Source organism: Typha latifolia, chromosome 3 (assembly GCF_019914945.1).
Source record: "Typha latifolia isolate L0001 chromosome 3, TyphaL0001v2, whole genome shotgun sequence".
In the NCBI taxonomy this organism is placed as follows: Eukaryota; Viridiplantae; Streptophyta; class Magnoliopsida; order Poales; family Typhaceae; genus Typha; species Typha latifolia.
The window spans coordinates 3,689,746-3,716,458 of NC_133088.1; the positions used below are offsets into that span (position 1 = coordinate 3,689,746).

General features: G+C 35.5%; 4 protein-coding genes across 11 annotated transcripts; 2 read left to right on the forward strand and 2 right to left on the reverse strand.

Annotated features, from left to right (window-relative positions):
* Window positions 1-459: 459 nt before the first annotated feature.
* LOC140784720 (uncharacterized) lies at window positions 460-1,223 on the reverse strand. Its single transcript, XM_073132252.1, has one exon. The coding sequence runs from the start codon at window positions 1,179-1,181 to the stop codon at window positions 621-623; it is 561 nt and encodes a 186-aa protein (XP_072988353.1). The 5' UTR covers window positions 1,182-1,223; the 3' UTR covers window positions 460-620.
* A 3,309-nt stretch (window positions 1,224-4,532) lies between these two features.
* LOC140784134 (peroxisomal membrane protein 13-like) lies at window positions 4,533-8,399 on the forward strand. Of its 4 annotated transcripts, none has more exons than XM_073131355.1 (5): window positions 4,533-4,691; window positions 6,814-7,047; window positions 7,121-7,413; window positions 7,732-7,824; window positions 7,911-8,399. In XM_073131355.1, exons 1-5 carry the CDS (start codon window positions 4,673-4,675, stop codon window positions 8,097-8,099), a joined length of 828 nt encoding a protein of 275 aa, XP_072987456.1. In that variant the 5' UTR covers window positions 4,533-4,672; the 3' UTR covers window positions 8,100-8,399. The 4 variants fall into 4 exon arrangements, with proteins under 4 accessions (XP_072987456.1, XP_072987459.1, XP_072987457.1 ...); XM_073131358.1 differs by having other exon boundaries at window positions 4,541-4,648; window positions 6,798-7,047; XM_073131356.1 differs by having other exon boundaries at window positions 4,553-4,691; window positions 6,798-7,047.
* Window positions 8,400-12,571: 4,172 nt separating this feature from the next.
* Window positions 12,572-18,482, reverse strand: LOC140784729 (ubiquitin carboxyl-terminal hydrolase 25). Of its 2 annotated transcripts, XM_073132259.1 has the most exons (10): window positions 18,071-18,482; window positions 17,477-17,975; window positions 17,318-17,393; window positions 17,125-17,217; window positions 15,758-15,844; window positions 14,804-15,642; window positions 14,399-14,527; window positions 13,129-13,376; window positions 12,895-13,006; window positions 12,572-12,752 (listed from the first exon to the last, which is right to left on the reverse strand). In XM_073132259.1, exons 1-8 carry the CDS (start codon window positions 18,231-18,233, stop codon window positions 13,256-13,258), a joined length of 2,007 nt encoding a protein of 668 aa, XP_072988360.1. In that variant the 5' UTR covers window positions 18,234-18,482; the 3' UTR covers window positions 12,572-12,752; window positions 12,895-13,006; window positions 13,129-13,255. The 2 variants fall into 2 exon arrangements, with proteins under 2 accessions (XP_072988360.1, XP_072988359.1); XM_073132258.1 differs by lacking the exon at window positions 12,572-12,752 and having other exon boundaries at window positions 12,754-13,006; window positions 18,071-18,474.
* Window positions 18,483-19,177: 695 nt separating this feature from the next.
* On the forward strand, window positions 19,178-24,678 carry LOC140784914 (glycolate oxidase 1). 4 transcript variants are annotated; one of them, XM_073132528.1, is made up of 12 exons: window positions 19,178-19,642; window positions 19,981-20,156; window positions 20,925-21,049; window positions 21,233-21,279; window positions 21,413-21,490; window positions 21,583-21,707; window positions 22,222-22,288; window positions 22,358-22,420; window positions 23,470-23,539; window positions 23,625-23,725; window positions 24,038-24,142; window positions 24,299-24,678. In XM_073132528.1, exons 2-12 carry the CDS (start codon window positions 20,020-20,022, stop codon window positions 24,482-24,484), a joined length of 1,104 nt encoding a protein of 367 aa, XP_072988629.1. In that variant the 5' UTR covers window positions 19,178-19,642; window positions 19,981-20,019; the 3' UTR covers window positions 24,485-24,678. The 4 variants fall into 4 exon arrangements, with proteins under 4 accessions (XP_072988629.1, XP_072988630.1, XP_072988631.1 ...); XM_073132529.1 differs by having other exon boundaries at window positions 19,496-19,637; XM_073132530.1 differs by having other exon boundaries at window positions 19,504-19,642; window positions 20,012-20,156.
* Window positions 24,679-26,713: the final 2,035 nt, after the last annotated feature.

Genomic DNA, 26,713 nt, shown 5'->3' on the forward strand with positions numbered 1-26,713 from the left:
TTATTCATAAACCAAATGAGACCTATTGCCATTGTTTTTTTAACGAATAGTTACTATACATACAAATTGATACAATTATGAACTCAAAATAACCTCAGTATCTTTGAATAATTTTTAAAAATTAAAATAAAAGTAAAAGTTAAAATTAACTTAGAGTATTTCTGACGTATTCAAAGATCCATGAGGATTTAAAACTGAGTACATAATATTCTTTTGAAGAAAAAAAAAATCTAATGAATAACAAGTGAAAGATATATTTTAAAGATATTATATAGTTAAGGGTAATTTTGTGTGAAAATAAAATGTTCGATGGAAACTTCAATCCTAATTGGTTAAGTTTTATTTGGCCTATATTGAAAAAAGAAAAAGAAAACTGAATAGTTCACAATTGAGCTTCTTCTTCTTCTTTTTTTGTGAGATAGAATCATAGAATTCGCAACCGAACATTCAATCCAGGTATAATAGTTCACAACTCAAATGTCATTTCACCTGTCAATCCATAAAGAGTAGTTGCATCACTTTTAAAAATAGAAAAGAATTCTTCTACTACTATTAACAATACTTTGATCCACATGATCCAAACACATCAAACAGCTTTACAATGCTAAAAGTTAAACACCCTAATCGCTAGTTAGAGAACTCATAACTCGTTCCTGGAGCCTAATCTGCTTGTTAAATCTCCTAATAAACTCCTCCACTCTCCTGTTAAGCTCCTCGTCCGACAACTTCGAGTACTGATCACTCTCCTTCTCCACTCGACGAATCGGCTTCTCAATCACAACAATGCTTTTATCCTGGCAGTGCATTGCTTCGGCGCCAATGGGTCGGCTTAATGGCGTCTCTTCTACAACTACCCTTTCCTCTGCTTCAGTAGTAGGAGGGCTCCGGTGCTGCGCCGCAAAGTTTACACTCCTCGCGTTATTGCTACGCTTGGCGAACTCGTCGTAGATATCATCCGCGTCGGCCGACGAGGAAAGCATGCCGGAGTCGGCGGCGAGGATGATGATGATTGAGTTGGACATCAGGAACCAGAAGGTGGTGTCTTGGAAGAGGGTGGAAGAGGGGACGTCGCGGAGGAAGGCGACGTAGAGGAAGGGGAGGGAGATGACGAGGAGGGAGATGGAGAGCTTCTTCGTTGCCTTGAGGCGGTGGTGTTTAGTGAGGTCTGGTAGATCACCCATCTTTGGAGTTTTTAAGTAGCAAAGGTTTCTTCTTTGTTGTCGGAGTATGGAGAGGTTTGAGAGGAGCTTAAATTTATAGGGAGGAGAGAGAGAGAGAGAGAGAGAGAGAGAGAGAGAGAGAGAGAGAGAGAGAGAGAGGGTAATTTGTTCTGTGGGCAAATGAATTGTTCTATGGGCAAAAAGTAATTGGGTAAGGGAAGTGTCTATCAATGGGCACCCATTGGGGGGAGTTAGTGAAGCCAGCCAATTTAATTGGAATACTAATTAGCTAGCTAAATAAGTTTAGAGAGTTTTACGTAGTTGCCACTAAAAACTTTTAAAATATCATAATTGTCACCTAAGTAACTTAGACGTACGTAGGAATTTTTTTTTAGTTGTTATATGAAGTGTTTAAAATGGTTTGAAAGCTATCTGACCATAAGATCTTTACTAATTACCATCGTATGAGAAGAGAAAAATTATAAGTTATAAATAATCTATAAATATTCGGTTAAGAACTAACCTCAATAGCAATCTATTATAAATGAACGACAAGATTTTAGCGGTAATTATAATATTTTAAAAAATGTAGTTATAATTATGAAAATTATAAAAAAATATCAGCGGCAAATTATGTAAAAAAACTTGGCTTGATTTTAACTTATTATTTGTGCAATTCATCTCTGTGTAGTCCACACCGAGTTACAACTTTTGTGTTTCTTATTCAAAGTTAATAATATTTGGCATTAATATTTTAGTTATAAGTTTCTAAATGGTCAAATTATTTGTACCATTTTCAACTGTCTGTATTTCTATGGGTGTCATTAAATTTTGTTTCACATTTTTGCCGATAAATTAACTAATACTCGCAAATTTGTGTGAACTGAGAATAGCTAAGTGATTAAGTTTATAATATATAAAAGAAGAACTTGAGATCAAACAACTTCATAAACTGTAATATGCCCTAAAAGACTAAAAGGCTAGTTTAACTTTGACTTCATAATATAGCATTCAATCATGATGCTGTCCAATTTTAGAAACATTAAAATATTCATGGTGTAATAATTCAACATTGCTATCCATTCATCCTAAAAGGAGACTTGGACATATATATTTATTAGAAAATTTAGAGTTAAATAACTTATGTGTTTTATGCCTAAAATTATTTTACTTTTTTGTAATTTAAAAAATCTCAAATGAGTTTATGTAGTTATAACTAAAGTAAGACCGTTATCAAACTTAATCGAATCTATCCAAAATAATTTTTAGAATTAATTTGCTCCTCAATTTTTTATATTATATGGACCAAAATACACTCAGCTTATTCTTTGCCTAAAAAATGACAACGAAGAATAAAAATCTCTCTTCTCCGCTCTCCCTTCATCTTCATCTGACCAACTTCCTCCTTAGTCCAAAGAAGGAGGAGAGAGAGCGGCAAGGTAATTCTGGCGAGGGTGAGGTGGTAGTGTAGAGAACAAGATGAATTTAAGTGAGATGGGTTAGGATTATTTTGGTAATTAATTTATATATTTTTTTTCAGTTGAGTTGAATAGGAAAGTTAACAGTCTTATTTTAATCACCTGGATTGATTTGAGATTTTTTTTTAATAAAAGAGTAAAATAATATTGAGCATAAGTATAATAGCATAAAATATATTTAATCCAAAAATTTAAGTATAATGGGATCTTGGATATCTGCAATAGCTTCTCAGGCTAGTCTTTGAGCTAAAATAATAATGTCCAATTAGAAGATCTTGACTTTTACTCTTAACAACAAGTGGATGACCATTCCAAAAGGCCAAATATTTTCACTCCTCTTCACAAGTGGGGCATTATTGAATGCATTGGTTGAAATTAATTTTGCTCATTATTCAACAATTAATTAGACAAGCTTCAGCTATGAGTTAGGCAATCACATTGGGTTAGGCCAAGTTACTGCTAATATGACAGGTTAAAATTAACATTATTATAATTTAAAATGTATACATTTTCTTGCAAATTTCATCATCTAGTTCGCAGCTTTTAGGAGGACATGGATCTAAAATCTAAGTGCAACTCTTGCGACTTGAAAATTATTTTAATTTTGGAAGGATTTGAATCCGAATTTGTATCCAAATCCATATCCAATAAAAAGCATGTCTTCTTCGCCACTCAGCTAAGAAAACGAAGACTCCATTGCTATGTACAAATGGCCACAGAACAATGGGTAGCTTCACGTCTATTTATATCTTCTTGGGTTTAGATTAAAAGAAACTAATAAAATTCTATGAAGTGAATTGTATTAAGTGATCCGCATCAGCAAGGGATAGAATCCGACCCGATAAGCAAGAGTTACAACCTATATTAAAAGGGTATTGGATTAAATACATTTTACCTACTCTACTCTGGACTCAACTTTATTTTGTATCACTATATTTTCCTGTATTTTTTACTAACTTGTAACTATTAATTTTTCATCCAATATTAATAATATTAGTGCCTTTTTAATTTAAAAATTAATTACCAGGTTGAATCAAAATTACTCTACCTCATTTCTTTACTTTTAGTTTAGATCACTAAGTCAGCAATTTTTTTTTTGTAATGTATATTTATTTAATACAAATTTGACTTTTTAAGTCATTTTGTCATATTTATTTAAGACATTTGTATTTACAGTTTAGTGAAAAGTGTAAATGAAGTAGTGTTTCAAAATAAAATTAATGAGGTAAAGTATTTTTGGCGTTGGGTACATCATGGTAAAATATATTTAATTGAATTAATATTTATTTGTCGAGACATTTGCATTTATCACTCCCCCTTTAGATTTAGTGATTTATAATGTTTTGACTTTTAAAGTAAAAAAGTTTAAATTTAGTCTAATTAGATTTATATTATCAATAGGTCAACTCATCTAATCTAATCTGATTTTTAAACGAATTGTGTTCATGTTTATTACTTCAATCTAATAAACTCATTTATGACCTCGACCGTCAATACAATAACTCAGTTATGACTAAATAACTCGTCAATTTATATTCAAATAATTTATGTCAACCGGTAACCGGTTTATAACACTTGTAATTCGTTTGATAAACGGATTGTGTTCGTATTTAGAAAGTATACATGTTTGCATATCCGAACCCTACTAAATTGCCATCCCTAGTTAGGAGGTATTGAGATGTTTTCTTTAATCTCTGGTTAAGTTAATCCTGCACGTAGCCTAGCTTGTTTATATCTATTTGTTTAAGCACGTAGTATAAAACTATAGGGTGTAGTTTGAATTTTAAAGTAAAACAGAAGGATTATTCTGGAAACGAGCATATTACGAGGTTGGAAACGTGATATAATCAAAATATGAGGTGTTAAATATAAAACTTTCCTCAGTTATTTCGGTACCTATGCGCTTCTTAAATTGAAGGCGAGGTCGGCGTCTCCTCGGGCTTCCGCCGAGAAATTAGAGAAAGATAGGGGGGGCCAAAAGAGATAAAGGACGGTGCGCGAAGGTTCTTGGTATAGTTTTCCCTTTCGATCTCCATGGCTTCGCGACCTCCAGGTTCTTAGTACCCTTTCGATCCGATCGCTAATATCTCCGCATACTTCCTAGGATTTCTTGTTGTTCTCGTCTTCGGCGAATTTTATACGGCGTCCGATTAGTCTTTTGCGATCGAAAAAATTAGGTTGACGAGACGAAGTTTATCGCTTTCTTGCTTTAGCTGTGATGGTGTCGGATCTTGTTTATTAAATGGAAGATTAGATTCTTGGTTGATGCGAAAGTGATGTGATCTTACGATCAGCGTGGGTTCCAATATTAGCGAGTTGGATTTATGCGGTGCAATCGAGTTGAATCCCTGATCTCAGAGCTTTACTTGATTTAATGGAATTACATGATTGTGGATTAGAATCTTGTTAGAGGTTAAGGTAGTTCTTTTATTATCTCTGTTATAATGTGTTAGGGCTTCTACAAAAATTTGCTTAAGATATGGAAGTTTTCAGTAGTTATATTCCTATAAAGGTCAATGTTTATCTTGACAGTATAAATAGCCATACATATATTTTTTTCCCCCATGCTGATAATTAGGCATCAAAGATGGCAAGAATATCATCATTGCAAGAAATTACTGCCAAGGAAATAGTTCCTTTTGATTATATGAGTTGAAGTAGTTATGCTGAATTGGAAAGGTAAATCTTTTGATGAATCAAATCAGTTAATCAGTCACAGTGAAAGTTCTGTGTTTTGAGAACATTGTATGCATTACTGAGGAACTTCTTTGATTGGGTTACACTGCTAAACTAACCTGTCTGACGCCTTCATTACGACTTTCTTACTCAACTGAAGTGCTCTATTAGGAAATATTGTTGGTTACTTGGTTCCAAACTCTAAATTGTCACATGGATTCCCCTTCCTATACAACCGTCAGGAGGAGTGGTTGAGTGACATGAGGGGTCAGAGTGAGATTTGTATGGCGTGATTTTTTTGAGTTTTGTTTTTATAAGGAATCAATTGACAACAGTTTAATGGTTAGGATCTGAGACATAAGAATATTATGTATGCTTTCAAAAAGCTCATCCAGGAATTTTCTTCCAGTGGTTTCAACATGATTTTCTTAAAACCTGGAATAGAGTTAGAGAGTACAGACGTCATCATATATTTTTCCTTCTAATCAAATTACTAGATACTCCTCTTCAAAAGGCTTTTCAGGTTATTCCAAGTCAATCATATCCTCTTGATATCACAGTTCCTCATCCAATCTTAACATTGGCTTGACCATTGTACCAAGTAGCACAATATTCTGCAACATTCTCTCTAAATTTCTCTTCCTCTTCCAAGATCTCTTTTCCCTTCTCTAAATAATCCAGGTTTTATTGTAGGAAATTAGGAATAAATATTGTCAAGTTGTGGTGGCTAGATGATAGTTCCAACAATGAAGTAAACTTGAAATTACCTTTCATGGCAATTGATCATCATTTGCTAGATCGTTTTATTTGCCTAATGAAATGTTAGGTTGGTGCATCTTTCTTCAGTACTTACTACTAATACAATAGAATTCTTGTTCTAGTTTCTTTTTTTTATTGTGATAAAGGGTGTCCTATTGCCTAAGGCTCTTGTCATTAAGATTCATGCCGAATGTGACAAAAAGGTTTGATGAAGGATACAAAGACAAAATCATGATAAAGGAGCTGAAAGTGTTGCAATATTGTAGAATTGACTTGTGAAAATTTTTTCTTGGCCGTTTTGTATGAATATGGAACCAAAATCGCTTTGAATCATACAGTGGTTCTCAAAGTGTTTTTTGAGTTCCCTAATTACTCTTATCATTTTCTGACTTGAGATCAATTAGTTTTCACTGCTGCTAGTTGACGTGCCTCTATTGCTTTTCAAGTTCTTTGGTTAAAGCCAGATTGAGACTGTCTTTGGTCATTTTACATATCAATAAAATCTGACATACTATAAAAAGTAGCTGTAGCCGTGCATTTTCTTTCATCTGATTGCAGATCCTTACCATGGTGAGGGATACTGCTTGCTCATAAATTTCCACTGGTGCGTCCTATTTAGGAGTTCAAGCCTCTGTGGACACTTTCACCTTCTGTTTTTATGATCAATAGGGTTAATATTCATTTTCTGTTTTTATGATCAATATGGTTAATATTCATTTTTTAGATTATGCCTTGGTTAGGTAATACCCCACCGGCAAAACCCTGGGAACGAGTTGGAACTTCTTCTGGTCCTGCACCCTTTAAGCCCCCATCATCTGGCAGCACCAGTGATGTTGTTAAAGCCTCTGGAACTGCAAAGCCAGGAGAAATTGTCTCAAATCCTGAGAGGAATGTCTCTCCAAACACAAACATCCTCAGGAGGCCTGTACCGCCAAGGCCTTGGCAACAAAACTATGGAAACAGATACGGAGGAGGTAGCCATTATTTCGTTGACATTTATTTCTTTCGTCGAAGTGGTCATATACTCATATACTCCATTCTTTACAGGCTACGGCTCAAGTATGAACTACAATACAGGGTATGGATCTGGTACATATGGTGCATACGGGGGAAATGGAGGATCATATGGTAGTGGGCTCTATGGGACTAACATGTCTTTAGGGTATGGAGGGTCATACGGAAGTCCTGGAATGTATGGCGGTAGCATGTACAACAATGGGTTTGGGGGTCCAATGGGTGGCTATGGAACAGGCAGCGGAGGCCCTTATGGTGATCAGGATCCAAATAATCCATATGGTCCTACAACACCACCAGGCTTTTGGATATCCTTGATAAGGGTGGTAAGTCACTTGCGCCTGACATTCACATGTACTGGGATATCTGTGATTTATATTGTTAGTTGTATGTTTTAGTAGTTCTAGTTTCAATCTGCCAACATAAAGGACTGCTTGTTACAACCCTTAAACACTTGATGTTGCGAGTGCCCTTTTTGTTGATGACCTCTGTACATTGTAGGTTGCTGTATCAGCAAAATTGTTTGTTTGTCACATGGCCTTGTTTAGAACTCATTGTATTATAACCTGCAGACTCTGCCTGTTTCATTTTCTACTTATCCATTCTTTTTGCTGTTTGATTTATTTGGAACACTGATGGCCCAGATGCATGGACTCGTGAATTTCTGTGGTCGAGTGGCAACGCTGATTGATCAGAACACGCAAGCATTTCACTTGTTCATGTCAGCTCTTCTTCAGGTAGTTTACTTCTAACCCCATTTCATGTCGAAAGTCTACAAAATTGGTCAATACAACAAATGGTAACCTAATAATCATTGTTGCAGCTCTTTGATCGCTCTGGGTTATTATACGGTGAGCTTGCAAGGTTTGTCTTTCGTTTATTGGGTATCAGAACAAAGCCTAGGAAGCTCGACCTTCCAGGCTCCAACGTGCAAGGGCGCCGTTGTATTGAAGCTCCAAAAGGTAATGGCAGTTCGTGGGACAGTGTTTGGGCAAATGATTCAAAAGCCTGAGGGATGTATTGAAGAAGCAGAAAATTCTCTGTGAATCGCGGAAACGTAACAAGGATGTGAGACGTCGCACGTCATTGCCTGAGTACAGATTGTTATACCCGTCGCAAGAATACAGAAACAGTGGAGGAAAGCTCCTCTTTTTTCAGTGTGTTGAGTTTATATTTTACTGAAGCTAGCTAACCAAATGGGTGTGTTATTTGAGACGAGTCTTGCATTATTGATTAGTTGAAGGCGCCTGTATTCTCAATAAAAGAGTGCACTGAATGATCACGAAATAAATTGAAAAAAAAAATGCTCAATGTGATATTATTGCTTTATGACAAGAATGGTTAATAAGAAAAGAGCATGGGGTCAATAACATCTTTTTCATTCCGTCAAGAAAATAAAATGAATATACTCTTTAAACTATTTAATAATATTACTAGCCTTTCTCCATCGATAATTAGTTAGAAATTTTCAAAAAATTAATCTTACAAACTTGACTAACTGATATATGGATAAAAAATATCCTCTTATTCCTTTTATATCCAATCTAAACCGATTTTTTTTTTCTAATTCCTTCATAGTCCACTTATAACAAGAGAAAAAGAAAAAAAATCAGAACATTTGTATCCATTTAATTAGTAAGTTACTTTTTTTAATATTTTTTCCGACAATTTTAATAAGGACATCTTAGTGATATTCAAGAAGTGTATAGATAATCTTTCTACTGAGGAGGACAAAATATAATTAACCCAAGAATATATTGCAGTTTGATTCCGGTTTGCAATCCAAAGCACGACCCGACTGACAATGGTCGATTTGCTTCACTGGTATAATAACTATCCTCAGAAAGCATCGCAAAAAAACCAAGATAGTTAAATTAGCACATTGGTCTCTCTATTATCAGAATGGCTCCTGCGAGCAATATCTGTGATACTTTTCCTCGAGATAAACCATTTATTTCTTTAAGCATCTAAAGCTTGATCTGCTATGGACCCTGATCATTAAAACAATGCAAAGACAGACAATAAAATATTATTTTCACGTAACTAGTGATATAAAATTACAGGGTGATGCTAGCATAAGCCCCTTTTTTTAGAACTAGACAACTCAAAAAACACTATCTTTTACATTGTGAAAGCATCGAGGTTCAAGGGTTTACAATCGAAGCAAAGACTTCTGCTTGTGGAAAATTAAAAAAATAGAATGAAATAAAAGATCAATACATTCCAAATTATTCTAGTAAGTAGAAACTATTGGAATCACCTAGATGAAGATAATGTGCAAAATAATTAGCCCTCGGGCTTTTCTTTCTTACGAATCATGCTTCAAACAAGCAACTACAAGGGGGCAAGCAATTTTCTGTATGGAGTTTGAATTGTCAAGATAACGATGCATAGTAAGTATAGCAAAGAATCCAAACTTAAATCAAACAAGTTAGCAATAATATTCTGTGATAACGTAACAATATACTTCCTTTGCTCATCTTTAACATAAAGACAAAAGTAAAACACTGTAAGTACTGTTGCATTCTTAAATCAATCGTCTGCCAGTTTATCTTAATTGGGCTGCACATACTGTTGCATTCTTACTGTTTCAAGGCAATTTCATCAAACTGTAACTAAAATAAATTAGGTGCAACATTGTATTTGAGAAATGATTAATTTACTATGTTTCTATAGGACCTCACAAGAAACCATCAAAGTGAACCCACTTTTGATTTGAAATAACAATAAAAAGATAAAACAATGTAATCACCAAGAAAGCTAGAAACTAATTACTTCTGAGGCTTTAGAACTAAAGAGCACTGGTGATTGATAATGGCAAACTAGATCGAGACATTAACCGTCAAAGTCATAGAAGGGGTCAAAGGGAAGAAAATGAAAAGAAGAAAAACGAGAAAATTCATATGTACTAATAACAATAAGTGGGCTTCACTTAGTATGACAATAAAGCTTGTCTTGCAATCAGAAGGCAATAAATTTAAGTATTAAAAAGTCTTTTTCCAAAATGAGGGTAAAGATGTATATATCTCCTCTATGGTAGGGCTGTCAAAAAAGCTCATGGGCTCGTGAGGCTCGTGGGCTCGGCTCGTTTAAAGTTTGACTTGAGCTCTAAATGAGCCGAGCCAAGTTAATCTTTTAAGCTCGAAACCATAATCGAGCAGAGCCGAGCCGAGCTAGCATTGGCTCAATTAGGCTCGATACTATATATATATATATATATAGTAATTCAAGACAGATGCATTATAATATATCCACGAGTAATTAGAATTTTTATGTTAATTATTTACTATTTGTATTACTCTATGTGCTAATTTTATATTTTAGGATATATATTTTTAAATTTGTTTAGCTTTCAAAACTTGTTTAATTATGTATATTAGGCTCAGCACGGTAAACTCATTAAGCCCATTGAGCTGAGCTCGAGCGTCATCGAATTAGAAATGAGCTGAGCTGAGCTTTTCCAGCTCGAATTGAGCTCGAGCTGGAAAAATTCAGCTCTTGAACCGTGCCGAGTTGAGCCCAGCTTGCTCAAGCTCGACTCGTTTACACCCCCTACTCCACGGACTCATGCATTGGAAGTGCCCATTTATTGTTAACAATGAGAAGCTGCTGAAAAAAAGAAAGCAAGAAGTCTAAGAAGAGCCAGTCATATTGAGTGCACTATCATGGTGACATCATTGTAAAAAAAAAGAAGTTCATTGTGGACTAAAGTTTATGCAAGATGTTCAAATATCGACATATAAACAACTGGATGAAAATCTCCAGTCTCAAATGCCTACTTCAGATAAATCAGAACGACTGACTCCCTTTTTCAGTTTTCCTAACTGAATCAATTCATCCCAAGTAAGATCTTTAGCATGATATGATATGTCAAACTTGGGACAACCAGATCTATCACTGAAAGTTTCCAGAAGCCTTACTATATTAAGTTTTAGACCATGTAGAACTCTACTCCAAGAGGCAAAAGTCCATAAATTGCCTAGATTTGTAAAATATTTTGAGTCATTTTCAAACTTCTGGCGACAAATACCTCAGATAATTACATAGATGAACATCAAATCATGCAAGTCAAGAATTATGCAATTTACTTTAGTGTACCTTTATTTTTTTTACTCAGGATATCATAGAAAACTGAAAGTAGAAAGAAAAGTCAACAATGTGTAATGTGTACTAGGTTGTTTTGGCCATGTCTTTTATCTGCTCTCTATCACATGTTAATTTAAATGTCAGGACTATATAAAGTAAAAATCCTACAATTCCATGTGATTGAATTCTCTTGAACATATGGAATTTGAAGGTTTACACTGGACTAGGATTACTGAAATGAAGGAATAGAATTTTACCAAAAGAACAATGGAATAGAAGACTTGGTGGCTGGATGATAAAATAATAATTGAGTTTTATCCAAAATCTAACAATGTATCCAGAACAAGTTCTACTTTCACATGAAATTGTGATGTTAAAACTTAAACATAGCATGTGTCACTGGAACGAGCCTACATAAGCAGGCACATGCGTGACAAACATAGTGGTTTCTTACTGTAGCATGACAGCATGATGCTAAGCAGTAATACAGTGAGTGCAACCACCATCGGTCCACACAATAGGTGTCTTTATGCAGGTTGGGCACAGGGGGGCATGAGGTTAAAAGCATGGAATGCTTAGGTCAAAGAATCTGTTTTGCTGACTACAGAAGAGATAAAATTTAAGAAGTTTTACTTTAAAAGGCAGCATGATAATTTGATCTTTCTTGTTAGCATCAGGTGACCAATTATGAATGGTATCAAAATTAAATTAATACTCTAGAACATGACTAGGTAAGATCTGTTCAATCAGCAGAGGAGAGTGATTCAAGAAACAGGGATAAAAAACCAAAACCAAGCCACCTGCTGCAATCATAAAAAAGTTATGCATAGGTTGTGCTAGAAAAAAAAAAGAAATGCAGTACAATGACAAAAGGCAGAAGAAAAGAAAAGGACCAAAGATCAAACATGCATGCACTCTTTTTGAGGTGCTTCATACCCACTTGCCTCGCAAGCTTCACATGGAGAAGATAAGAGAAGAGTCCTAATAAGTTAAAACCATCCCTCACAAAAAGATGGCCAACCCTGATTTCCCATCTAATGGCCACAAGCAAATTAACCAAAACTAGGATCTGGTGGATAAAAACATGATACTAAGTCACCCCTCATACCAATGTAAGATTCCTATAGGGAAGGAATATGCAATCTTATCCTCATTTCTAAGAAGACTGTTTTCAAGCCTTAAACTCGTGACCTCAGTTGCAAAGGACAAGCTTACCCTTACACCAAGTCATATTCCGAACTACTTCCATGAAGTACTATAGAGGATGGTTTACACATTGCATTCATTAGATAAAAAGGTAGAAGAGAGATGATGGTCAGAAGAACTAACAAGATGAATTATCTGGAAGGAACAAATAATTGTGAAATACATGAATAATAAAAATAGACATGGACCATATAGAATCAACAAGAATATGCAATACAAATATTGCATTCATACCTCAATTGTCAGAAATGTTGCAAAAAAAAAAAAGAAGAAGCAAAATTGCTGTTAGAACAGGAACCTTTATAACTCACAATTCCTGTCAACTCAAAGTCATCAGAATTCCCTATCGGCAACAAGCAACGAAGATTCTAAGCTGGGGCAAGAAAAACTCATCAAATATGTACTCAATCTGTTAATACGTTCAAGATATAATATTCCATCATCTTTTCGTTCAATAAACAGGAAATGAAACTGCTACGAACTGACAGACAGTATCATCAAAAAGGATATCTTACAAAGGAATGTTTCTTCATACTCAACCTCTGCTAGCAAAGAAATTTCAGCCTCAAAAATGTAACAGCCACTGAAAGAGATTGTTGGTCAATCAACAAAGATTCTTGCGGGCACCTAAAAAAGGAGAAAAGAAATATGTATATCAACGAATAAATTTTAAGGGCAAATCCTGACAATGGAAGTCTTTAGCATTTTTGAAAATGTAATATGTAGGATATTGCTGAATGAACACATACCAGGAGTTTTGCCTTGCAAAATTCATAAGAATCATCAATTTCCAGATACAGCTATGAGTAATATTTTACACCAATTCCAGCAGCGACAACAAAGTAAGTAGTGCAAGGATTACTCCCGAATTACTACTTAAGCATCCAAAAAAGGTTTCCCTTGGCTAAATGATCTAAGGCGGTCAACAAGGTGTTCCTTTAATGACTCAGGAATTTGTGAGAGAAAGGTCCTTCTAGCATCATCTTTCAACTGCTTCCTGCATGGCAGTGAAAAGCATAGTACGTTAGACACATTCAGAACTACATCATTTTGCTTGCTAGAAAAAATACTAAGAAATCATACTTCACATGCATCACAAGAATTAAGCGTATAGTATAATGTATAAGTTCTAACATAAATGCAGTTCAAATTGTTTAACTTCTTAGCTCAGTAGGAAGAAGTCTACATTTTCAGTTGATGGTGAAACTTATCTACTGCAATCCGTTCAACTTACATGATAAAAAAAATTATGCATGTGACCAACCATGAAGAAGAGAGGATCATCAAGTAACTTGATTTAGACAAATTTTGATGGGGAGATTTTCTTGACAGAAGAAACCATATGTATAATCAGTATGCCAACCATGAGCAGCAAACTACCTCCCATTATACCTTGGTAGTGGTCCTGGCTGATAGGAGGGCCCTTCAGGCAGAAATAATGGTGTGCCTCACAGTGACAGGCAGACATATGATGATGAAGGCGCTTGAATCGTATGATATGCTTACATATTTGGTTGAGATAAGTTGTGGCCTGCAGGCATGGATTGCCGTGATGTTGGAGTTCACTAGGTATGCATCCCTAAATGGTTCCTTTTCAACTATGAGTCCTATATTTGATCTATTCATAACAAGCTACAGTAAAAGCTTATGTCAGCGCGTCAGTGGCATGCAGTTCAAAAGAGTGAAACTAAATTGGCTTTGGAAGAGAGAGAGAGAGAGAGATGTAAAATGTATTGATGATAAGGCATATTTTCTTCAAGGGAATCAGGCAAAAATGTCATGTTTATTTCTAAGTTCAAATGTAACAAATACCTTGGCCACTTGCGTCAATATACTCCTTCTAGTTCATTAGAATGATATAAATTAGCCATCAAATTGTATTGTTGATATACCAAATGAATCAGATGAGTTGATACTGTCTAGTTACAGACTTACAGTATGAAAAAGTGTCTAGAAAAGATCTTTGCATAAACAATATAAAACAAAAAGAAAGAAAGTTAAGCTGAATACAAAGTTTACCTTAATAAACTACTATCTGGGCAACTGCCAGCAGCCTGTACACATAATCTCTTTCTAGTGCGCATGAAACTATGCACATTATCCACCCAACCACATGCCAGCAACTTCGAAGAGGCTTCTCCAGCAAGCCTAATAAATATAGAGTCATGGTGTAAGAAATTGGTGAAATTGTAGCAGGAGGTAGAGCTGGAAAATTAAGATAAAAATTAAACAAAAAACTTAATTATACTTTAAAGAAGTATAAACTATGTATACTAATGATGATTTAAACAGACAATTAAAGGTGAACGGACAGTAATATCAAGAAAGAAAATGAAACAGAAATAAAGATGAACTCCATAAGCAGCATCAGCTAGTTTTCCAAAAAGGAAAGAATACATTAAAGCAGAAAACAAAGAGACTTACACTTCTTTCAAATTTTCAAGTTCCTTTATATTATGGTTTCGATATGTTATCTGAGTCTTGCAAGAAATATCTTCGGCAGACAAACTTTTTGCCTCTTCAGAGCATTGTATTGAAGCTTCAGTGCTTCCACAGCCTTGTGTTTTTCTCTTAATTGATGGGAGATCAGAGTGATCATCTCTAGTAGTGCTGCTAGATGAATGTTCAGGATCTCTCTCTAGATGAGCAAGAATTTTAGTTTCAATACTCTTGTGTACTTTTACTTGCAGTAGATTAGTACATCCAGTTCCATTTGGCATTGACATTTTATTCCCTGTATTCAGCTCAACCAACTCAGAAGAAATATTCCCATTAACAGTCATTCCATTAGGAGCTGCTAATGCCTCGCCCTCATACACAGTCTCAGATTTTCCTGAAGAGCTCAGTCCAGACAATTTGTTATCTTTTCCTATTGAAACATTATTATTAACCTCAAGGTTACTTTTACCATTTGAGATCACTTTTTTCATATCAAAGTTCTTCAGGCTAATCTGCTTGATCTGCGGGTTAGGAGTTATTCTACCGTTCTTCAACATGGTTGAAGCACAGGTTTTAGAAGAAACTCCATTTGGTTTTACTAGCGGTGTTTTCAAAAGCTCACTGGACTTTAGCTTTGGCGATACAGCACTTCCATTGGAATCTGAAGATTTTGTTGTATTGCATGGATGACCAGTTTTACCAGATCTGGGAGTCTGGTTACTGAGTAAATAGAAGAGGATATAGACCTTCTCAGACAAAACCTCCTGACTGCTTGAAAGTGAAACATGGGCATCATTACAGCAATACCAACGACCAGAAGCATCCTACAGAAAATAATGGGAGAAATATTAGTCAGCAGTCATGCAGATGCAGCCCAAGAAAAGCAAGTCACTCTCAACAAGTATCAACACTTAAAGATGAAGTGAGAGCAGGCGAAACCTTAATGTATGCATAATAGTGGCCGGATTCGGGGGAAAAACCTGAATGAACAACACTGCCAAAGAGATTATACTCCGGCTGTGAATCCTGCATTGCCATCAAATATATCAATTTAAATCGTGAATTACCTCCAAAACAAACATGATATATCCCTCAAGCAAGGTACAAACGTATTAAATAAATAAAGCCGAAAACATCTCTGTTTAGTAGAGTGGACTTAAGAAAACTTCATATGCTGGTCTTTGTACTTTTTTTAGTCATATTTTTATGCAACCTGCCTGTGTATTCAAAATGTTTGCACCTTAACCAGTGAACTTCAGTACATCTCACCTGCTCAACCAAATATTATGCTCAATATCTAGGCTATCAACATAATATAAGAATTCTTAATCTTTATTCTATTTCATATTTGTATAATCCTCCAATTGACAAATCATTTCTGTAAGGTTTTTGTCCTCAATAATTATAGGAATCCTATATCTCAAGGCCTCGTTTAGTTTGAGGCTAAGCCTCGAACTCAATTAGTTAGTCTCATTTCTTATTTTTAATTTTTTGAAGAGTAAACTTGATTATATATGAAAAGATAAAAAAATATTTAATTACTAACCAGTTTAGGGGTTCCTAAATCAGTTCAGTTCAGGGAGGGTCCTTAAACTCAAGGCAAACAAGCCCCGAATAAATAGAAGCGCCAATAGTAAGGCTTCTTCACTGGCAGCCAATAACTTACTATTTACAATTCCAACTCTCCAAGATAAAAATGAATTTATCTATCAAAAGGAGGGTGGAATTTGAGTTCTCCCTAGTATTACAAGAAGGGCATGATTTGGAAATGGCTACTAGTTCCAATATTATGTTGGCCTAAATACTATAATCACCGGACAAATTGTAGACTTCATTTGTAACCCATGAAACTTGAAATATGAAATGTTTCTGATAAAAAAACAGAGAACCGAACATTAGGAAAACATCAAGTTTCCCCATAAACCATCCAATATGATGCCAAGATGCAAACACGTAAGCTGAAGATGCTGGTGCCGCAACAATTTGGATACAAGGATAATGCTTTACACAAATATGGTGACTGTGTGCTATTGCTGTCCCAATCACCCTTCCAAACTTTTCTTTTGTATAAGTGGCATTTAGTAAACTCAAATCTCAGTTTCTATCATACTATATTGTTCAGGTAAATGCAAAAGAATAAACAAGTTATATCTATCAAATCAAATATGATATAATCCTATAACATCACAACACTACCACAGTTTGATAAATTAAAGTGCTCCACTGGCAGCTTATGTCTCTCATTTTCTACTGATATCGTTGTCTATAACTACATCAACTTGTTTATATGAGAAATGAAAACAAACCTGACTTGTGTTATGCATGAACCTTGAAAGCACTAGAACCTCCTCAAATTCAATATTCCGATTTATCTTCCCTCCATGTATGCCCTCAAATCTCTAAAAGTACAAAAGTTAATCAGACAGTAAGTTCTTGAGTATCCAAAATAACAAAGCAACACACCCACACAAAGAAGGAAAAAAAGCCTCCCAATAACACCTTGAGCTGTATGACAAGAACATTCGGCGCTCTAAGTATGAACATCTGCTTTCTGGCCACAGAAAGCTTCTCACACCTGGCAAACGAAAAGGATACCAATAATCAGACATAAAGTTGAGCAAGAAATTGATACAAAAGTTAACTTGCTTATTTTCTTACTTTCCGCAGCTGTACTTATTGTTGCCATCCAAGACCTCGGGCTGGAAGAACCGGGCGAGCGCGTCCTTCAAAGAATTACTCTGGAATAGGTCAAGGCTGATGTCCATGATCTCATCCGTCTTATTAGACTCCCCCTTGCACGATAAACACTTCACTTGGCTAAGCAGCGCCCCTCCAAATATCTCCTTCATGACCGTGCTACGCGTCCCCGACTCCCCCTTCGTAGCTCCATTACAATTCCCATTCCCGTTGGCCGAGGCAACAGAAAGGCGCTTGAGGAGGCGGAGGCAGGCGTTGTGGCAGGCATCGATGACATACCGAAGGAATTCGTGCGAGTCCTCCTGACGCCCCCACCGGAAGTGATCGGCGAAGAGCGGGAGGCATTTGTGGATCTTGGAGGGCGCGTCGAGCGGCCCGTCGATGCTTAAAGACCGCGCGATCTGCCGCTCCAGGATACAAAAGGGGCACTCTTTCTCCCTGTTTGCGAACAAGGACTTGCCTGGATAAAGAAATTAAGAATCCAAAACGAAAACTTTTAGGGTTGATCTGCAAAACAACGGAAATCAAAACAACCAGGGGATTAGGGTTACATACAGAGAGAGGAGTGTTGAGAGGAGAGACAGAATTGGGCGAGGGGTGGGGTATAGGTGAGGCACTGGAGGACGCTGTTGAGGTAGCAGGTGTTGCCGAGGTTCTTGAGGCCAAGAGGGGGCCCGGCCTTGCGACGGCGATTCTGCCACGTCATCTGGAGATCCATCAACGGCGGAGGAGGATGGATCCGCCGACGGTTCCGATAGCTTCTCCAATTGCCGTGAGATCGCCGGGCGACTCCTCCGATTCCTCCTCCTGTGCCGCCGCCGCCTCCTCATCCGATCGCATCGCCGCCTCCAATCTCGTGGATCCGCGTCGTCGTGTTCTTCGTCCGCTGGTTTCTAGGGGTAATGGAGGTGCAGAGAGATTGGGAAACAAAGACCCACACAAACGAGGAAAGGGGGGGTGAAAGGAGAAGGCGGCGAAGCGAAGTCGGGTGTTTAATGAATAGGGGAATGAATAGGAATTGTCTATTCAAGGCCGAAGTTTCGACCCAATATTTCGGTATGCTTGTGGGCTTTGGGCCGCTTAATTTTCTTCAGGCCAATCTAAAATTATCCTACATATATAATTTATATGTTGCTGTGTATCTTGTGCTAGGCCGTCCAGACCAAAATCGAACTCATTGAATAAAACTTTCCTCGCCTCGCCTCACCTCATGATACTTATATATAATTAGAGTTGCCACCGCAAATACCAATAACCCATCCGATACTAATATTTTTTTTGGGCAAATTATCAAAAAATATCCTATGCTTGTATTACTATTCACATTCTATTAAATTAATATTTATCATTTAATTTTTGCATTTGACATTTAATGCCTGAAAAGCATCCTTTTGTTAGTTTCCTTGACGAGCAGTTACTATATAAATGAATTAAATTAAATAAAAATGCTAAAATGATCTTGATAACTGTGAGTATGTATTTTAAGATTAAGATAAAAGTAGAAGGCAACTGGATCTTAAGATCAAATTATATAACGATAATAAAAATAAAATATAGAGTAGTTTTTATAAATTTCCCTTCCAATGGTAGTACTAACCAGTACTAATATAAGGGCAGAGGAGAAGTAGTTTTATACTTATCTATGTAGATCACTAAATTAGTATGGCAAAAGGCGATTTGATACCTTTCTTCTGTGTTTCTTTTTGTTGTTATCTCTGTCCTCTGATATATTGGTTCCAACCTTGCAGGTTCTTGTTGGCATTTTTATTAGTAGTATTATTCTATTTGCTAGAGAGAAATGCAGAATTTTTGGTATGTGGAATGGGGAGGTGACACTTGCGGATGAGAAAGTAGTGTTGGAGGAGCCATTTTTAATTCCCACCTCGAAAAGCTGATCCAAAACCAATAAGTTTCCACTCCTATTCCCCCATCCAGCAACAAATAATTCTACATCCCCATCTGACCATCTCCCAATCTTTTGTCTTCATGCATGAACCTCTCTATCCCATTCTCCTACTCTTTAGCCAACAAACCACCATCACAGGTCTTCATTCTCCAATCCATATATCACTTTACCTCCTCTTCTGGTTCCACTTCATTTCCCTTCTCCTGCCTGCAGGAAGTAAGGTGCCATCCTCTTCCATCCTTTGTCTTTTGCTTTGTTTCTTGCATCTTTGTTCTTATTTTTATGAGTTGGGTTATGTTTTCCAATTAAATATTTGTGGATTGTTCCTTTTCATTTGCAAAATTTCAAGCTTTTAAAGAAGATTGAGAGTTGTCATGATATAATAAGAACATAATATACTGAGTCTGAATTGTACCAGACTTATCTGTTGAAATATAGTACCCTCCATCTGTTTGCAATCAGACTAAGCTTTTAGAAAAGATAGCAAAGTTCTTAATTGGTTGCAAATCTTTTGATTTTTCCTGTATTATTGTCTAAATTCGCCATCTTACGGTTGTAGAAATTGGGTTCTGAAGTGGTGTAACTTTTAGACAAGAACATGGAGATAACCAATGTTATGGAGTATGAAGCCATTGCGAAGCAGAAGTTGCCGAAGATGGTGTATGACTACTATGCTTCAGGTGCAGAAGATCAGTGGACTCTTAAAGAGAACAGGGAGGCATTCTCAAAAATTCTGTAAGAGCTCATTTCTCAAATATTATGCTCGTTTTGGGGTATTATAGACAAAATTATGTTACTTCTAATATGTCCCTATGATCCTGATGTTTGACTTCAGTGGTTCTTCTATTCCTTAATTTTAAGTTCTGATCAACAATTGCTTATATGTTTCAAAGGGAGCGACATGAATATTTTGATAAATTCAAGGTGAAAAGAGGGATGATTTAAATCGATAGCATCTCATGTATAAAATATTGTGACAGCATTTTCTGTTGTGGGGTGAGACATTTTTATCTTCATGTCTTCAAGAATTCAAGTTGTCATTGAGAAGGTTAATTGTTAGTTGTTGCAGAGCATTCTTTGCTGTTAAAATGAGTGATATCCATGTTTTGCTAATTTTCCTTTACTTTTTCTGTTGGCAGTAGCCTTAATGAAAACCTTCATGGGGTTATGGTTCCATTAAGAAGAACATAAGCATGGATTGTTATAAAACTACCTCTAATGTACAATTTGTACCTCTTTCTATTTCATGACGATAAATGTTTCATCTTTCTTAATTTTAAAATTTTCTGGTCTAGGTTTAGTGGGAATTTTCATCTGCTCTTCTGTTGTCTTCGCAATAAGATCAAGGCATTAATCCAAATAATTATGGGGATGTTTCGATTGTTGCTCTTATTGTTCCTGAGATGATATGATAAAAAATATATGATAAATTTTAATTGAGGGATCTGAAGAGCCAAAGCACTTGAAAACTTCTTGGGACCTTAATCATTGATATTTTACTAGGTTCCGCCCCCGCATACTCATCGATGTTGCCAAAATTGACATGACCACAACTGTGCTTGGATTCAATATATCAATGCCAATTATGATTGCTCCTACCGCCATGCAAAAGATGGCGCACCCAGAAGGTATGTCAATTACACAAGTTGATATCTCTCTGCCATTTTATTGCTTTGAATAAGCAAGTCTTCTAAGTATTTTATATATCTCTTATCTTCTGCAAAATAAAATTAAGGATCACATTAATTTGATTGTATTTATGTATTGCTATGAAGGAAAAGCCCTAACTTGATTGCAATGCTATGTCTCAGGAGAGTATGCAACTGCGAGAGCAGCATCAGCAGCAGGCACTATTATGGTCTGTCATTATTGTCTTAGGCTATTTTGTTTTGTAAATAATTCTTATGACAACATGATTTATGAAAATCCATTATTTCAGTTTTATTACTTCACAATTTCAAAATATTTGAAGTCGCGTCTTTCTTTCTTAGACATTATCATCATGGGCTACTTCCAGCGTTGAAGAGGTTGCCTCCACAGGGCCAGGAATTCGGTTCTTCCAGCTTTATGTAAATACTTCCTGTTGTCTTATCAATTGTCCTACTTTTAGCTTCTTAGTGCATATATTTCCATTATGTCTTGTTATTCCCGTTTTTGTTAGGTCTACAAAGACAGGAATGTAGTTTCTCAGCTTGTTAGAAGAGCTGAAAGGGCTGGATTCAAGGCAATAGCCCTTACGGTGGATACTCCAAGACTTGGCCGAAGGGAATCAGACATAAAAAACAGGTATGTATTGATTTTCCACTTCTTACTTCCACCAAGATCTACATTAGTTTTATTTATAATATCGGCAGTGGCGTCACTTATGCACAACGATTCAATGCTATGACTGCAAGCTTTTTCGAAGACTCTTGAAATGATCTTCTTATCTTATTATTTTTCCTCAGTAATTTCTACTTTAACATGGTTTCATTTGGTCGAAAGTGGCTCGTGTTTTTGGAAAAGCACAATCTGTAAATCCAGCATGGGGTGCAGAAGGTTTTGCGTCAGCAAAGTCCAATGAATTCATCAATTGCTTATACTCGACTTGCTTGCTTATCCAATCCACACTAATAATCTAACAAATACATCATGCATAACTTGAGTCATAAGATAGTCACAAATTCTGAAAGATTTGCACGAATGTTTTTGAGATAACATAACTTGAATCACAAGATAGTCACAAATTCTGGAAGATTTGCACAAATGTTTTCAAGATACTCTTCTAAGACACTGACTCTAGATTTGCGTTTCATTACAGATTTACTTTACCACCATTTTTGACGCTCAAAAACTTTGAGGGTTTGGACCTTGGCAAAATGGACGAAGTGAGTATTTGATTATCTTTGGGTCTATCCTTATGCGTGTTTTTCATTATGTACTTGTGGCATATGCAGAGTAATGACTCTGGGCTTGCATCGTATGTTGCTGGACAAATTGATCGTACATTGAGCTGGAAGGTTTGTTATGTCATCTGTTGCTTTGCATGCATGATGTTCACATATTAGCATAAAAAAATTCAAATTCTATGTGGAACATCTTATCACATTCAGCTTATGGCGAACCATAAAAAAAATGTTGTGCCGGTCGGCACGGGCCAATACGTATTATGCTAGGGAATTATTAGCACGAATGCAGGGGGAGTATATCAAAACTCCTTCATGGCCACTCATGCTGATAGGTGTCATTAGGGAATGAGCATATACTATTTTAAACGAACCTATTTGTGTCCTTTTTCATCACTTTTCATACCTTTTTATATTTTGGTGCTTGATCTATATAGATTATACTTCTAATTTTTGAAATCCGATGAAACTTTTACTTTTTTTTTTTCTAAAGTTATTTGCTTCAACAAAGAAGATACGAGAAAATTCATGAGATTATATTTTAATTTCATATGTTACACTTTAATTTAGCCTCTAAAACATATTTTTAAGGCCCTAAAATGTTTTACGAATATTTTTAGCATGTCAAAACTATTCATTGTGTCAACGACACAATCTAGCCAAGGTCGACATCAATACATACCATGTCTAGCCAAGGTCGACATGCTTCGTGCCATTGGCATGATAATACTTGCCATGACATACTTCATATTAAGGAACACTCACTCAAAAAGTACACATAAGGCAAACCTAATCCGTTGTGTGGTTTTCATTTGTAGAAAGTTATCTAGTTATCATTTATTATTGATACCAAGTCACCAAAACATTCAAAAAAGTGAAAAACCAAATATCCTCTTTACATCTTTTAAGTTGTCTATCTTATTAAAGTTGACTAGTTGTTGGTGAATACATAGTATCAAAGTACTACATTAGATTGAATCTTGTTCCTAGATAATAGTTAAGTTGAACTAGTTAAACAATAATTTGGCTTAGGAAATCTCATTTATTTAGTTTTTAAAAGGATGTCAATTTTACATTGTCTAGAAAGAATCTTTCTGTTAGCATATTCTTACAGGTTTCTTGGTTAGTAACAATCAGACTATACTTGTTTTGGATTTGAACAGGACGTTAAGTGGTTACAGACTATCACTTCTATGCCGATATTAGTTAAAGGGGTTCTGACTGCAGAGGACAGTAAGCATTCAGTGTTTTTCCATCTTTCCTCAATTTGGATGAATTGCTTCATATTTTACTTTGTTTCTGCAATCATAAAATGCAGCAAGGCTGGCTATACAAGCTGGTGCAGCTGGTATTATCGTGTCCAACCATGGAGCTCGTCAGCTAGATTATGTTCCAGCTACCATCTCTGCTCTGGAAGAGGTAATTCACTTGTAATGACGATCTTTTCTAGTTACATTGCGAGGAGTTAGAGTGACCACCAGCATCGAGAATTTCAATTAAATGTAAAATGATTCCTTTCCCTTCGGACCATGCAATTATACATATCAAATGCAGTAGCCTATCTGAGTCCTGGTCCTCGCAACTTTTCAGCATACACCAGTGTAGCAGTACCCAGTGGCATCACTTGAATTTTTTCTTTTTCTTTTCATCTTGGACATGCTTAATAACTACGCAGCTAAGAATACACACATGACTTGCATGAAATACTTAACAATATGTGTGTATATTCAGGTTGTCAAAGCTGCACAAGGACGAGTTCCTGTGTTTCTAGACGGAGGTGTTCGTCGAGGAACTGATGTCTTCAAGGCTCTGGCTTTGGGAGCTTCTGGTGTATTTGTAAGTAAAAGCAGCTAAATTTTTAGACATATAAGTTACCGGTATGCAAGTAGCATACCTCATGCAATCCTTTCTGACTAGATTTTTAACTCCAAGCTTACTCATTTCACATAGTAAGGAAGAAACTTAAATACTAATATCTCACACTCATCTCAGATTGGTAGGCCAGTGGTGTTCTCTTTGGCTGCTGAAGGCGAGGCTGGCGTAAGAAAGGTTCTTCAGATGCTTCGCGAGGAGTTTGAGTTGACGATGGCATTAAGCGGATGCACCTCTCTCAAAGATATCACTCGCAACCACATAGTGACTGAGGGAGACATGAATCGCACCATATCGAGGTTATAGATCAGCAAGATGATCAGAATTTCTCCTCCATAACCAGGAAAGCTACATTCCAGGAGGAAGACTTTATTTTCAGAAGTCTATTTTGTCCAGAGAAAAAATTGTAATGGTTCTCAGAATCCCTGATACTTGAGAAATTTCAAGTTTCTATGCTGATGACATATAATATTTCTAGACTACTATCACTTCCACATCAACTATGTATTCAATATTCATCTTATCTTATACTCTTCGAATGATTTCCTAAATTTTCAGTCTAGAATAGGAAACTCACCACATGCAAGTGACAACTAGTAGTCTCTTAAAAATTATTCTCATAATCCAGTTTGCAGTACTTCTGTTCTGTTCTTGTAAGTATTGGAACATAAACGACACAATTTTCTATCTCAAAGTTCTTCTTCAAATCATGAAATCCATTAGAATGATTTTATCGTCTAAGGAACTAATCTGTTCTTCCTTAATATTCAGAAAAATAAATATCAAGCATCCAATCTTATGAGTGCATTCTACAGCACATCTGAGAAGTGCCACTTTGCCACAAATTATTATATGGCTTAATCATTTTATTTACACTTTGTTTACCTCAATTATCCAATAGTATCCTCTGATTGCATTAATGCAAAATATCAAATGATTATCTTATCTTCAACTTCCTAGAGAACCTAAAATAAATCATGCAGAGAACAATCATTTCAGAGATTTTATATAATTAAGAAGACCAGTATGTTACTCAGCATCTTCTAGTTTAATAACCAATATGTTACCCCCACTCTGCCTATCTCCCCTGCTCTTTATTCTCTATAATTCTTATACTCTGCTTTCTTTTATATATTCTTTATCCTAATATAATTGGGTATAACTTTTTTTTTTTGGAAAAAAAAGAGATGGTTTTTATAAATATGGACAATAATTCAAACCTTGAATTAGTCTAGGTATAATTATTTCTTATTATATTTTTGAAGGGAAAATAAAACGTGATCATGGATATACTCGGAATGCGTGTCAAATTCTAACAAACCTTTTGATATATGCTTGGCAGTGGCACAAAGCCACAGACTATATAATCAATATTATTCCTCTAATTCTTTGCGATATTCCAGTCTTAGTGTGCCTGTCAACTTAATCTTCGTACCTCTCAATGAAAGAAATATTATTAACTTTAGTTGTTTCATTTTGTGTAACACATGTCAGAAAATGACTAACTCGTAATTGAAGATATTAAAAATCTTGCCAACTTGTCCTTGGGAAAAGAAATAATTATATTTAGACCCTTAAACTATTATTATTTTTTACATATCTTTTCTAAAAAAAATTTATGACACATAGACTTCCTATAACATGTTTATTATTATATTTTATAGAAAAAAATATATAATTCTTTTTTAGTTTATCAATGTATTATAATCTTCTTATGGGTGAGACATTTATAATAGTTTATGAGAAACGTAATAAAAAATTAGATAAAAGATAATAATTCAATAGTCTAAATTTAATTTAAAAATATTCTTCTGTGACAATGACCATGAAAATGGCGTCTGACCTCAATTAATGTATGGATACAAAGTTAAAGACGTGGCTTCTTCTCTTTTTCCTCGCCGGCAAATATTCTTGAGCTAATTAGCTAATTAGAAATGGACGCATGCTATATATATATATATATGTGTGTGGGTGTGTGTGTGTATTATTCTTTCCCCAATGAAGACTTGGACTTTGGATTCTTTTATTATATTATATTCGTGATTCGATCACAGTGTTTGGCATTGAATCACTTTTATCTCCCACAACTTTATTTTATATGACTTGTCTCTCCTTGAAATTTTGATTAACTATAATTATGAATGTCATTAACAGAGATGATAAAATTGTTAAATTTTGTGATTAACAAATATGTGAGAAATCAAAGTCTTTTATGATTTGATTTCTTTAGATTTAATTGCAAAGATTAGTAACACATCGTCTACTTTTAGCTTGAAAAATAGCATTGCAAGATTCTTATTCAAATAATTCTGATTCCATTAAAACAAATTTTTTTATGAGAACAAAGTCGTCGATGCATATCAAATGATTTTTTTTTCCTGAGTGCGAAAATCATCTAACATTGGAATATGATAGCTTGGAACACTCAATCGTTCGAAAAAGATTAAATCCGTTTGAAAGTTATGTATCAAATGTGAAAATAAGTGTATTAAAGGGAGAGGCAAACAAATCACTTCAGAGATAGTTATGAGTAAT

Coding starts and splice junctions, on each gene's coding strand:
- LOC140784134 (XM_073131355.1), top strand. Junction 7,414..7,731: donor GGATATCCTTGATAAGGGTG/GTAAGTCACTTG, acceptor CTGATGGCCCAG/ATGCATGGACTCGTGAATTT. Junction 7,825..7,910: donor TCATGTCAGCTCTTCTTCAG/GTAGTTTACTTC, acceptor TCATTGTTGCAG/CTCTTTGATCGCTCTGGGTT.
- LOC140784729 (XM_073132259.1), bottom strand. CDS start 18,233: ATGGATCTCCAGATGACGTGGCAGAATCGCCGTCGCAAGGCCGGGCCC. Junction 15,845..17,124: donor TCATGCATAACACAAGTCAG/GTTTGTTTTCAT, acceptor ATGGCAATGCAG/GATTCACAGCCGGAGTATAA. Junction 13,377..14,398: donor CCAGATAGTAGTTTATTAAG/GTAAACTTTGTA, acceptor ACTGCCATGCAG/GAAGCAGTTGAAAGATGATG.
- LOC140784914 (XM_073132528.1), top strand. CDS start 20,020: ATGGAGATAACCAATGTTATGGAGTATGAAGCCATTGCGAAGCAGAAG. Junction 22,289..22,357: donor ACCTTGGCAAAATGGACGAA/GTGAGTATTTGA, acceptor TGGCATATGCAG/AGTAATGACTCTGGGCTTGC. Junction 24,143..24,298: donor TGGGAGCTTCTGGTGTATTT/GTAAGTAAAAGC, acceptor CACTCATCTCAG/ATTGGTAGGCCAGTGGTGTT.
- LOC140784720 (XM_073132252.1), bottom strand. CDS start 1,181: ATGGGTGATCTACCAGACCTCACTAAACACCACCGCCTCAAGGCAACG.